The sequence below is a fragment of the Myotis yumanensis genome, unplaced genomic scaffold (assembly GCF_028538775.1).
Source record: "Myotis yumanensis isolate MYYU_CA2020_CCGP unplaced genomic scaffold, mMyoYum1.0.hap1 SCAF_13, whole genome shotgun sequence".
In the NCBI taxonomy this organism is placed as follows: Eukaryota; Metazoa; Chordata; class Mammalia; order Chiroptera; family Vespertilionidae; genus Myotis; species Myotis yumanensis.
This window is the reverse complement of record NW_027223764.1, coordinates 42,391,266-42,404,178: the sequence shown is the minus strand read 5'-3', so window position 1 is coordinate 42,404,178 and position 12,913 is coordinate 42,391,266. Positions and strand designations below refer to the sequence as shown.

The 12,913-nt window shown below is 55.0% G+C and overlaps 1 protein-coding gene across 1 annotated transcript in view; it reads right to left on the bottom strand.

Annotated features, from left to right (window-relative positions):
- Positions 1 to 12,913, bottom strand: part of SLC29A3 (solute carrier family 29 member 3) — a 41,514-nt gene that overhangs the window by 15,849 nt on the left and 12,752 nt on the right. Inside the window, exon 3 of the mRNA XM_070431934.1 lies at positions 1,970 to 2,052. Coding sequence (XP_070288035.1) covers positions 1,970 to 2,052 — 83 coding nt within the window. The remainder of the gene's footprint in view (positions 1 to 1,969; positions 2,053 to 12,913) is intronic.

The window sequence follows — 12,913 nt, the reverse complement described above, 5'->3', positions numbered from 1 at the left end:
TACAACAGGGGATCTGCAGGCATCACCCCTTGTTACAGCTCAGATAGAGACTCCAGATCAGGAAGGGGCAGGAGCTCTCATTTATGTGCGCCTGTGCTAGCCCAGCTGCACAAGTGAGTGGAAAGAGGATCATGAGAGAGGCCTAGAGAGGAGAGAGGGTAGTGAGGAGCCGAGGGACTCTCCCCATGGGGCTGTCCCCCTCCTCTTCCATCCCCTTCCTGTCCTCATGCTCTCTTTCAAGTCACTGCCAGGGACCCAGCTGTGCCCTTCAGGGGCTGACAGTGCTGAGGGAACCCCTGGCTCTGCTCCTAGCTCCATTCCTCCACCTCCTCAGGGCTGGGGTCTCTGGAGGCTGCACCCCCACCTCCTAGGACACTGAAGGTAGAAGGTAGCCCCATGTGCCAGGACAAGGGCCCGAGGCCTACTGAGCACCGTTCTCCTTCTTGCTCTTCCAGCCTGCACTTTGCTTTGAAGATGGGTGCACACTCTTCAACATCCCTTCCATTGAGAGAGGGGGTCTCTGTCCCCTTGGAACCAGGGGGCTCTGTGACTGCCTTGAGCAGTCGGTGACGCAGTGACACCAAGTGACTGCAGAGAGTAGGTTACGAGAACCACGTGGCTTCTGCCTTGTCTCTTGGAGCACTTGTTCTTCAGCCACAATATGAAAAGCCCTACTACCTGAGGCCAACATGGGAGAGACTACAGGGAGAGGGGAGCGGAGGGGAGGGGAGGGGAGGGGAGTGGAGGAGAGGAGCCCCCAAGGAGGCCAGCTCCAATCCCAGCTGTCTGCAACCACATGAGAGACACCAAGTCAGAGCTGCCAACCGAGCCCGCTGATTCCCAGAATCATGAGAGATACTAATTATGGTTACTGTTTTAAGCCACTATGCTCTGGGATAATTTTTACACAACAGGTCATTGGAACAGTCCCAGAGCATAACATGTTTGGAAAGACTGGCCAGTGCAGGCTCAGCACACATGAGGCACATGTGCTGCCCCCTCTATTCTGTACTCAGGCAGACATCACTAATCCATCCCAGCACACTCCCCAAGGCCAAACGTGCCTTAGATTCCTGTTCAACCAGAAATCCAGGCAATCACTACAAATTGAGCAAAGTTAGCTAAAACGGGTTTGCCATTAGAGATTTAAGGTTTCAGTAGGTTGTGCCCCAATTCAGGTTTCTGAAACATGACGTAGCCGCTGTTATCACCTGGCGGTAGCTCAGGGAATGGGCAGGCAGAGTAGTTGGGGCTGTTGGCCTTATAAACCTCGACTGAGGATGGATGGCAACAGCCACCCACCCAGTGGGGTCTACGGGCCATGCTATTGGCCTGGCTGTCTCCGAAGTCATTCCTTCTTCCGTGGCGCGTCCAGATGGCGGCTCTCTCCCAGCCCCTCACTAACAGGTTGGAAGTTCCCCACTGATCCCTTGGTGAGTAGTCGACACACGCGCTGGCGTTATCAGCTTAGCGCCGAGCAGTTAGGTGAGCCAGTCCCCACAGCCAGAGCCAGACTCATGGGATGCCAGGCTCTTCACTTCAACCTGCTCTCAGAAAAGCTCGGAAGACCAGCTTCCACAGGACTTGCTTCCGGGCCCTGCCTCACCATCCAGGTGGTGTCCCTTGGCTGCAAGGCCCACAGCCAGGGCAGCTGTTAATAGACAGGCCCCCTGGAGAGGAAGATGGAAGAAGACCCACGTCCCCCCATCTCCTGCTGGCTGCTGATGCCCCGTCACAGAGTGTGGCTCAGAAAGTCCGCTTCCAGGCGGGGCCTCCCACCAGCAGGGCCCCCCCAGGTAACCTATCTGACCCCCCAATCTTCACAGAAGAGCCTGAGCTGCCTGCCTCCTACCTTGGCGGCCACCCTTTAAGCAGGCAGAAAAGCAGCAGCTACGGACAAGGGGAAGTGGAAGAGGCAGGCAGGGAAGGTTGTGGAGTTCAGGCTTGGGAGAGGGGGGAACGTGCCTACCTGTTGACAAGCAGGAAGTTCGCCACCAGGCACAGCACGGAGGGCACGGTGGACGCGATGGAAAGGTAGCTCTCAAAGTAGTTCTGTAAGCACAGAAGTGAGGAGGCCGCTGAGGTTACTCGGGAATGAGGGCAGGGGCCCCCCAGAGCATGGAGACAGGGCTCCTGTGGGGGGGCTTCTCCCTCCTGTTTTCAGAAACCTACAAGAGATGGGTAAGACACTCCTGCCCCATCTCCAACCCAGGGTCACTCCCTGGGTCACTCCACACACAGACACCGATATGAGCCGTGCTAGGTGCTGGGGACATAAGGAAGGAAAAGCATTGCCCCTGCCCGCAGAGTGGCCCCCAGTGATCTGCAGGCTACACTCCCCCTAGTCCACCTGCCCCACCTGTGGACGAGGCAAGGTGAACTGGGCTCAGTGTACGTCTACAAAGAAAAAATTTGCCCCATCAGCCTTCTTAGCCCGCGGTCAAACTCCAGAATTACCCACACGGGCTTTGTTATGACTCAGCCACATCCTTGGTTCTTGCAACCGAGTGAGGCCTCTTAAAAACACACCGGGCCCTGATCCCTGCAGGGAAACGTTGTTCTGACTCTGGATTAGCTCCGTCAATAGAGCAGCTACTAAATGTCAAAGCCATTTGGGGAAAAGGCTCCTAGACTGGCCAAGCTGAGGAAACTGGGCATTTCCTGGAAGCAGCACATGGGTATTATAGACAGAGAGTACAGGAGCCCACAGACAATAAAGAATTCCTGAGCAGAATGCGCTGGAACCTATGGCTACAGAAGCTGTGCAGCAACCTTATGTGTTTTACAAAACTCGGAGAACTGTCCACTTATTAGGGCGGATTTTACTGTGTGCACATTATCCCTCAATATACTTGTCTAAAGAAACAACACTGGCCCTGGCCGGTTTGGCTCAGTGGACAGAGCGCCAGGACTGAAGGATCCTGGGTTTGACTGTGGTCAAGGGCACATGGCGGGATTGCGGGCTCAATCCCCAGTGGGGGCGTGCTCTCTCTCATTGATGTTTCTCTCTTTCCCTCTCCCTTCCTCTTTATCTAAAAAACAATAAAAAACATTTTTTTAATAGGTTGAAGATCACTGCTAGAGAGCATAACAGGTGCTCCTGCCCGTTAAGAGTGGAGTGTACCACTGGGGGTGTAAGACAGAGTGTGAAGGTTTTTTTTAACATCTCGAAACACCACAGGAAGTGACGTTAGAATTCTGTGACCTCCCCCCGACCCAAATCAGAGGTAGGAGCTGTGTGTTCTGAGGGAATTCCAGGTGGGGGAGTGGGAAGAGGGGGCTAAGTACTTGAGGGAATGGGAATGGGTGTGGGTTTGGGGACAGGTCCCAGAAGAGGTGGGATGTGAGTCAGACCTTGAAACAGAGGGTCAGATCTCTCTTTTCTGGGTGTCTCGCTGCAACGGAGAGGCCAAGAAAGACAGATGTCATAATGGGCTCCTCCAGTCTGAAGCACAGACGCGGCCACCGTCCTTTGTAAGCCTGCAGAGTGCTTTTGGTCATTGAAATCTGCACCCTGAATGCAAGGCCATGGCAGCCTTGCAATTAAAATGATAATCACAGCCCGCGTGGCCCATGAACCATGAGCCTTAGAAATAGCCTTCCTCCTTTGAGGTGCCACCTCATTGTTCCTGCCCTAATGGGCTCAGCAGCCTGGACTGGTCCGAGGCACTCAGTCAATTACATCTTGACACAGTGGCTGGGCCTACGTGAGGCCAGGCAGGCAGGCAGGCGGGAGAAACGGAAAAAGGCCCAGAGGAACAGCTGGCTGCAAATGGGGCCAAGACTGCCCCGATGTGAGCCCCCAGTGAAGCGCCCGTGGTTCCGTGGCTGCTCAGTCCAAGGCAAGCCCATGCAGGACCATCACGCGGGAGGCAGAACCTGACTCTGCCTTTTCGAGCAGAGCAGGCTCCGGTTGCCTGGCGTTTTAGAAATGGGGATTTCTTCGGTAACTGAATGTTCTAGGACAGCGGTTCTCAACCTGTGGGTCGCGACCCCTTTGGCCGTGGAACAACCCTTTCACAGGGGTCGCCGAAGACCATCCTGCATATCAGATATTTACATTACGATTCATAACAGTAGCAACTTTACAGTTATGAAGTAGCAACGAAAATATTTTATGGTTGGGTCACAACATGAGGAACTGTATTTAATGGGCCAGAAGGTTGAGAACCACTGTTCTAGTATATTAATAAGCAGAAAATGTGGAAAGCTTAAATATTGACAACTGAGTAAGGCTATGTCTCCCTTCTGCTGACTGAGCCCGTTTCTCTGCTTAACAAAGAGCAGGAGGGGGTGGAGGCATGAAGATGGGGGCGGCAGGCAGAATGGACTGGACCCTGGGCCATCTTTCCTCTGGTACAGAGTGGGCTGCCGATGGTGATGTAGGTTGACTCAGCACATCCCATGGGGCTTTTTCTTCAACCTAATTCCTGACATAAACATGTGGTGTGTTTTTACGTATTTGCTGCCTTTGCTTGTAAATAGAGTTCTAGCAAAATGAGGTGTGGTGGGCAGACTGTTCAGGTGGCCCCAGGATCCCAGCCTCCTGTGTTCACGCCCTTGTATGATCCCTTTCACTGAGTGTGGACAGGACCCGAGACTGGACTCTAACCAAGAGAAAACAGCAGTGGTGGCAGGTATACACGATGCTGTGCGTGGGACTGTGTCACATGAGATGGTAGCACCATCTTGCTGGACTCTCTTTCCTCCTTTGATGGCGCGGAGGAGGCAATGGCTATGCTGGGGACGCCCACGTGGTAAGGACTGCAGGCGAGACCGCTGGTTGCGGAGAATGGTTTCTGGCCAACACCCAGCAAGAAACCGAAGCACTCAGCCTACAACTGCAAGGAGCTGACTCCTGCCAACAACCCAAACAGCATGGGAACGGCCTTTTCCAGTCAAGCCTCCGCGAAGCCTTGGCCAACCCCTTGACGGCTGCCATTTGAGACCCCGAGAAGGACCCAGCTAAGCCGCAGCCAGGCTCCCGGCCTACAGATACTGTGAGACAATAAGTGTGTGTTCTTTTAAGCCACTAGATTTATAATATTTTGTTAACAGCAATAGATTCCTAATTAATGAGAGTTTCAGACAGCTGAGTTCCTACTAACCAGGGTTTTTCTGAAATTGCAGCCTTCCTGTTGCAATTTAAATTCGGTTCCTTGCCCTGGCCCCTGTGGCTCAGCTGGCTGACCGTCATCCCGTGCACAAAAGGTGGTGGGTTCGATTCCGGTCAGGGCACATAACCAGGTTACAGGTTAGATTCCCAGCCAGGGCATGTGCAGGAGGTAACCAATCTATGTTTCTCTCTCACACACACATATTGACAATGTTTCTCTCTCTCTCTCTCAAATTCAAATCAATCAAGTAAGCCCTAGCCGGTTTGGCTTAGTGGATAGAGCGTCGGCCTGTGGACTGAAAGGTCCCAGGTTTAATTCTGGTCAAGGGTACATGCCCGGGTTTCGGGCTCCATCCCCAGTGAGGGCCATGCAGGAGGCAGCGGATCGATGATTCTCTCATCATTGATGTTTCTCTCTCTCTTTCTCTCCCTTCCTCTCCGAAATCAATAAAAAATATTTTTAAAAAATCAATCAACTAAAAAACAGAACCTTTATTATTTTAAAAAAATTCAATTCCTCAACAAAAACAGGGATAACTGATCATGATCTTTTATTCAACCTCCGGCCAGACAAGAAGGCCAGTCTGTCTGACCCTTTAAGCGTAACAAAGGCTACGTATGCTGACTACATCATAGCCTTTGCTCACTGAGTCTTTGGCTGAAATTAGGATCATTTATGCAAGTGGCATTGCACTGATTTCAAGAACCTGAACTGAGTTTACTACCCCCCTGGATCTGCGCACCTCAGGCCTCTGCCTTGCAACTTGGTCCCATGGTCTTAAAGCCACTGCCACTGCTGCCAGCAAAGCGGCAAAGCCCCTGTGTCTGCACTGCCTGGGCCCCACCGGCTCCCTGGTGGCTGAGGAGGGGCCAGTGACACTGTCCGAAAGGGGAAGGAGGCAGCCCGTGAGGTAGACTTTGACCAGCAAGAGGCAGGCGAGGGGAAAGAGACCAGAGAGACACTGCTTGCCCTTCCTCTCCTTCAACAGACTCTTCCAAAATGTGGTGGGTCCACGCGGCATCGTTGGAGACAGCCCGGGTGTCTGAGCAACCAGCTGTGTTGGCTGCGAAGCTGTGGCCAGCCCAGCAATACCGCAGCCTGTTTGCTCTGGTCCATGCCGGCCTCACTTCCCTCTCCCCGCACTCTTACTTCCCCACGACTGCACTCCCTGAGGCGGTATTTGCACAGAGGCGTTCTCAGGCTCCTAAGAAATGCTCCACAGTGAGACCTACATTCAATTCTTGATGCAGCTGGCATTTCCCGCCTGGGTTCATCTCCTTTGCTTCTAGGAGTGCGGGGCCTACCTTCTCCCATCTCACTCAAGGAAAGAGAAAGACATTTGAATTCTGGTTCAAGCTCATGGCAAGTAGAATGGGAAGAGTACTGCTCCCTCCAGAGCAACCCGTAACAGTCATCCCATCGGGCGATTTCAGGGAATGCGACGCTTTGGGATAATTGATTCCATAGCTCACCTCCACTAGGCCCGACACCTGAGAACTCCCTCAAAGGCCCTGCTGTTATTTATCCCACCAGGTGCCCTGCAACATGGTTGATGAACATGGCCTCTACCTCCAGGGGTGAACCCAAGGACCCCGAAGGCCAGCTGTGGCCCTGGAGGAGTGGAGGGCAATGGTACTGAGTTACCTCCTACGACAGCAGAAGCTGTGCTTTGCACACCACAGGGGGCCCCATTCTGTGGACTGTAAGACAGTGGAGCCCTCAGGACAGTGCAACATGGCAGCCCTGGGGCCGGGTTGGGTCTTGCATAATTGCAGGTGGAGGACAGTGTGTGACTCAGCAGGAAGGCAGGGCTGGCCGGTGGCTGATGCCGCAGGCAGGACCCTATGAGGTGATGAGGCCTCCTGAGCAGGCTTCCCTGCCTCAGCAGGTGGGAGACCCAGGGGCTGGGATCCTCTGGGCCCTCAGTCTGGCTGGGAGGCCACTGTCCGTCCAGATAAGTATCACTTCCTGTTTAAACCTGTCCTTTGTTTACACTGAGCTGGTGTTTGGTGTATAAAATAGAAAGCACAAGGTGGCCAATGGCTTCAAGGAGCTTGTGGTCTTGTAATCCTAGGCTGCAGCGCAGGGTGGATACAGGTGGGGCGGGAGGGGGCGGGGCTGGGCGCTTCCCAGGGCGTTCCCTGAAAGATTGGGGGAAGTTTGCCAGACAGATCTGGGAGGTGGGGTGCTAGCAGAGAGAGAAACGGCATTCCAAGAGGGGGGAACGGCACAGGCAGAGGCATGGAGAGATGTTTGTCACTTAGGACTCCAACCCAAGTTTTTGTTGGCGTAAACCCTGAGGCTTTCCTCAGCATCAGGAGGAATCTGCTGAGCGCAGAGCAAACTGCACTATTGTCTCCAAACACACTGGGACAGAGGCAGAACCGAGCCACAGCCCACCTCCCCCCCTCAGGGTGCTAATGAGAGAGAGATCCCATCAGTCACCATTCTGAATTCTCCCATCCACTGTGAAGCGAGGCCCAGCTCTGAGGAACAGAGAAAACTGCTCCTGGAAAGTCTCATCCAACCTCCCTGCCCTTCACTAGTTGCCCTGCACTGGCAGTTACCTGGGGCTCCGAGGGCTCGGCGCTGGTCTCCAGAAGCAGTAACAGCAAAGGTCACTCACCCTTGGCACCAGGTAACAAGCATGGAAAGGACAGCCTGTAGAGTACCAGGTAACTGGACTTTTTAACAAAACCGCTTATGTGGGGCCTGACCAGACCCCAGTGCATTTGCTCTTAACACAGCCTGTGAGAGTAAGGCAGATCGGGGATTGCTCCCACTTTACAGATAGGAAGCCTGAGACTGAAAGAGGTGGATGATTGCACAGAGGTGCAGATTTATCGAGTGCTGGGGGCAGGATCTTCTGATGCTGCAGGGGAAGCTGAAAACATTCCAGGGGTAGGGGGGAGATGAGATGGGAGATACTTATCACTCCACAAACCGCCCTAGCTGACACTGCCGGCCTCAGAGGCACACAGGCCCAAACACTGTCCCTGGGATTGCAGGATGTCCCTGGGATGACCAGTGGCCAGGACTACCAGCCCGCGTGCCTTCCCCGAAGTGAGCAGGGACCAGCCTGAAGGTTCCATCAGAGTGGCCCCTTCCTTCTGCCCAGCCAGTAAGTGCAGGGGGCCTGCCCAAGCCAGCAAATGATGGGGTTTCCCTCCCTTGTCTGTTAACTCTTTCTTCCCCTTAAAACCCACTGTCCATTCTCCTGGGCATTTCCACAAGCCTGTGGATCTGAGGAGTGTTAAAAAGAAAAAGATTACGAGAAAAGCGCTCACTTCTGTCAGCCACCAAAATGGATGGACACGGCCCGCTGATAAGCACAGACCGTGTTAAAGAGGATATTATAGCTGGGAAGCACTGGGCAGGCTCCCAGCCTCTCCCCTCACTGTGCAAACCCAGCAAAGCCCCACCGCCCGCTGGGTGGAGGTGGGGCTCAAAACCCAGCCTATGGCCCGGCCGGTGTGGCTCAGGGGTTGAGCGTCCACCTATGAACCAGGGGGTCACAGGTCGATTCTCGGTCAGGGCACATGCCCGGGTTTTGGGCTCGATCCCGTGTGGGGTGTGCAGGAGGCAGCCGATCAATGATTCTCTCTCGTCATTGATGTTTCTATCTCTCTCCCTGTACCTTCCTCTCTCTACATTTTAAAAACCAGCCTATGACAGACCCTGTCCCAGAGGGGCCTGGTACGAGAGGCCCCCCAGGTACCAGCTCAGCAGGGGGGAGCCACCTGTGGCCTGGGCACAGGGCACTTGCTCACTTGCAATGGAGAGGTGGAAACTCATTTTCATTGGTTACACTCTGGCCCAGTCTGTGAACACCAGGGAAGGGGAGAGAGGCGCTTCAAACACAATTTAGAAGCCCGCGGAGCCAGCTGGCCAGATGTGAGGCCCACGTTATGATGGGGAACGTTTCCTCTCCACCGCCACGCTGAGAGGCTCCGTGCTAAGCGCCTCTTCTGGAAGAATTTAATTCTGGGCTCAGAGTCCAGGTAAAGAGGTTTCTTCGGGCAGGGAGGCCCTGAAATGAGCCCGTTTATCTCTGGCAGGCCCTGGTTAAGCTTCCTCCCCCTCGCATGCCATTTGGGCACTTTGAAATAAGTGCAGCAAATTAGTCATGAGCTGCGGCAGGCTAACTTGGCGCAGGGCTTCTGGAGTCAGCTTTGTGCAACCCCCACCTCAAGAGCGAGGCGGGCAGAGGCAGCCAAGCTCCTGTGGGGCGAGAAAAAGCGATTCAAGCCTGGGGGTGGTAGCTGGAGGCAGCAAAGCGTTACCTGGATCACAGGGGCATGAAATTAGTAGCAGCGAGCAGGCTGGAGCCAAGAATAGCTGGCCATTGCGAAGTTGCGGCCTGGGATGCTGCAGGGGAAGCGGAAGCCATTCCTGGGCAGGCCAAGAAGTGAGCAGAGGGCAGGGATCCCCACACGGGGTGCGGGGGACATCCTATCTGCCCGTTCCCAGGCCCCATATGGGGCACTGGCCCGGGGCAGCTAATGGTGTGTGCCCCGGGGCCTGGGTGAGCTAAGAGGACTGGCTGGGCAGGGAAGAAGGGCCAGACAAGCGAGGGAGACCGGAATCCACATCAACCAAGGTGTGAGGGAGTGGCCAGGGGTCAGAATGAGACAGGTAAGCCCTGGAAAGATGCTGGCCAGAGACCCAGCCACTCTAAGGCTGGGCCCCCATCAGCCCTCTGAGGTTGGCCTCTCAGGCCTCCTCCAGGCCTGGGCTCCCGGAGGGGAGGAGGGGGTGACGCTCAATCTTGCTCTGTCATGGCCGGGAGGCCCTCCCCAGCTGCAAGCCCTTCTCCTGTCTCCTTGGGAATCCTCGCCAGAGGGTAAGGAGAGTTCCCAGGTTTTCTGGAAGGAACCTCCCTCTGCGTAAGGATTTCTGGGGCACACCTCCCCTCCTCTCAGCAAGAAGGTGCACGGCCAACAGCCTAAAACGACTCGCACCAGGAACCCTCACCTTCCTTGCCTGCACTTTCTCTCCTTCACTGCTGGTTCTTCCTCCTCTTCTGGCTAAAAGGCCCCCTCAGGTCTCCCTGGGGCTAAGGAAAAACCCTCCCTGATTTGCTGTCTCTAGCCACCAGGCAACCTCCTCCCCTCCCCTCCAAGCCCCCTAAAAAGGCAGCCCACATCTTCACTGCTCACAACTTAAACGCCCCCCCCCCCCCCCCCCCCCCGCCCCTGCTCTGGGGAAAGACTCCTCCAAGGGTCCTCTCTGCAGCCCACCCACAGCCGGGAGTCTTTGCAGGGGGATGGGCCCTGGAATTTGGACTTCTCTCCTCTAAACTGTGAGAATGAAATCCCTGCTGTTCTAGACAGGGCGTCGTGAGGCCCTTTTACACCAGCCACAGGGATGCCCCCACTTGGACTCACAGGCCACCCCTCCCCACTCCACCTCTGCTCTCTCTGCCACCAGAGGGGTGGCCTTCGTTTCCTCCCTCCCTGGGCTACAGTCCTGCCTTGGGAAGCTCACTCCCTGGCTTGGAGGACCCCCACGGCTGGGTCAGTCCCGGACTCCGAGCAAGTTCATTGCCTGCCAGCTGTCCCCCCTGTGGCCTGCTGAGCCCAAGCTCCCAGCTCCTAAGCCTTTAAGAACCCAAGCACCCCCTCTCGAGGATCCATGGTCACCCCCCTTTCCTCAGTGCCCCTCTTCCAGTTCCTTTGGTTGCCCCTTCAGCCTCACTCAGGGCAATCATGCAGGGCTACACCACCATCACCTGTGGCTTAAGTTCCCCCCAACGCCCCCCACACTTACTTGCCCACCTGGGTGTTAGCCATCCCGCCAGGTTCCCACTTCCCCCCACGCCTTTGCTCAAGCTCCCCGCTGGACTGGCCGCCCCCCTGCCTCTCAGCTCCAAGCCCAGCCCAGCTGTCCTGTCCTCGCTGGCCTCGCAGGGCCCAGCCACGACACCCGTGTCTCCATAGAGCCCCAGCCTGGAGCTCCTCCTGTTCTGTCCTCCCTCTTGAACCTTTTCCAGGAAGCCTGAGGGGCCCCAGTTTGGCTAAGTGATGAGGCAGGTGGAGGTGAGGGAAGTGGGGAGGGGAGACTAAGGGATGGTGTCCGGCAGCAGACAGAAGATGGGTGTTCGCTTAGAGCAGCGGTTCTCAACCTGTGGGTCGCGACCCCTTTGGGGGTCGAATGACCCTTTCACAGGGGTCGCCTAAGACCATCGGAAAACACATATATAATTACATATTGTTTTTGTGATTAATCACTATGCTTTAATTATGTTCAATTTGCAACAATGAAATTGGGGGTCACCACAACATAAGGAACTGTATTAAGGGGTCGTGGCATTAGGAGGGTTGAGAACCACTGGCTTAGAGGGTACTGGGCAGTTACGGAGGCCTCTGGTCAGTGTGAGGCACAGAGGGGTTGCCTGTCAGAGTGGGTGGGTGAACGGAGGGGGAGAAGCAGGTGCCAGTGGTTATGCATTTATCCACTCATTTATTCACTCACAAACGTTCAAGGCAGTTGATCTTGAGCCACTTACTCAACAAATCACGGCTGAGCACCTATGTTTGCCCAACATGTGCTAGAGGCTGAGGATGCTACAGTGCTCTCCTGAAGGAAGCAAAAAAAAAAAAAGAAGAAGAAGAAGAAAAAGAAATAGCAAATTAGGGGGAGGGGGAAAGGCTGCATTTATTATAACAAATGCAATAACAAGAAAAACCAAGTAATGGCTAAAATATAGCCTAACAAGGGGGTGATGTTGGTAGGGGTAGTGAGAGAGGGCTTCTTAAGGGAGGTAATGTCTGAACAGAGACCCAAGGATAAGCTGTGTGAAGGGTGAAGGGAAGAACATTCTGGAAGAGGGAACAGCATACTGGCCTGAGGCAAGAATGAGCGTGCTGAGTTCAGGCAACTGGAAAACCAGGTGATCTCAGAATCCAAGAGTGAGGGAGAGAGTGGGGGGACCGGGCACGGGCAGGGCCAAGCCGTCCAGGCTGGGGTGGGAGCCAGAGCGGGATCCTAAACAGTTGAGAGGCGTGGTACCAGCACACATTCGCTGAGCCCTCCCCACCCTCTGCTGTTCTGAATGCTTTTCACATATTCACACCCTCGATGCACACAGCACCCCTTGGAGGGAAGATTCGTGTTGCCCAGTAGGAAACTGAGGCTCGGGAGAAGTCAGGCACTTGCTCAAAGTCGCACGGCTCAAATGCAGCCCTCTGTCCCCAGAGCTCGTGCCCTACCCGTCACAGCGCATGGCCTCTCTGTTTTATGTCTTTAAAAGACCACTCCTGCAGCCTCCATGGAAAGTGATCGGAGCCAGCGGCCAGGGAGGCTACGGCCAGGACGATGGCCGTGGAGGGGAGAGTTGGACGGACTTGAGCCATTTCAGGGGGAGAATTGACGGGACTTGCTAATGAATTGCATGTGGGATGGAAGGACAGAGAAGTAAAGGGTAACCCTCACGTTCAGGCTTGACCACCTTGGAGTAAGTAGGGAGGGCCGTTGCCTGGGCAGGGACGGGAGTCCGCTCGGGTGCATGCCGGGTAAATAATGACCCACGATGAGATCCCAAACCCCCGAGTGTGGGCCCACGGCGGCCTATAATCCTGGGAAGAGGTGCTTTCTCCTGTGCCCTCTCTCCCCCCAGTCCCGCACCAGTGATGTGGCCTCCACAAGCACTTAGATCAGCGGTTCTCAACCTGTGGGTCGCGACCCCTTTGGCGGTCGAACGACCCTTTCACAGGGGTCGCCTAAGACCATCCTGCATATCAGATATTTACATTACGATTCATAACAGTAGCAACATTACAGTTATGAAGTAGCAA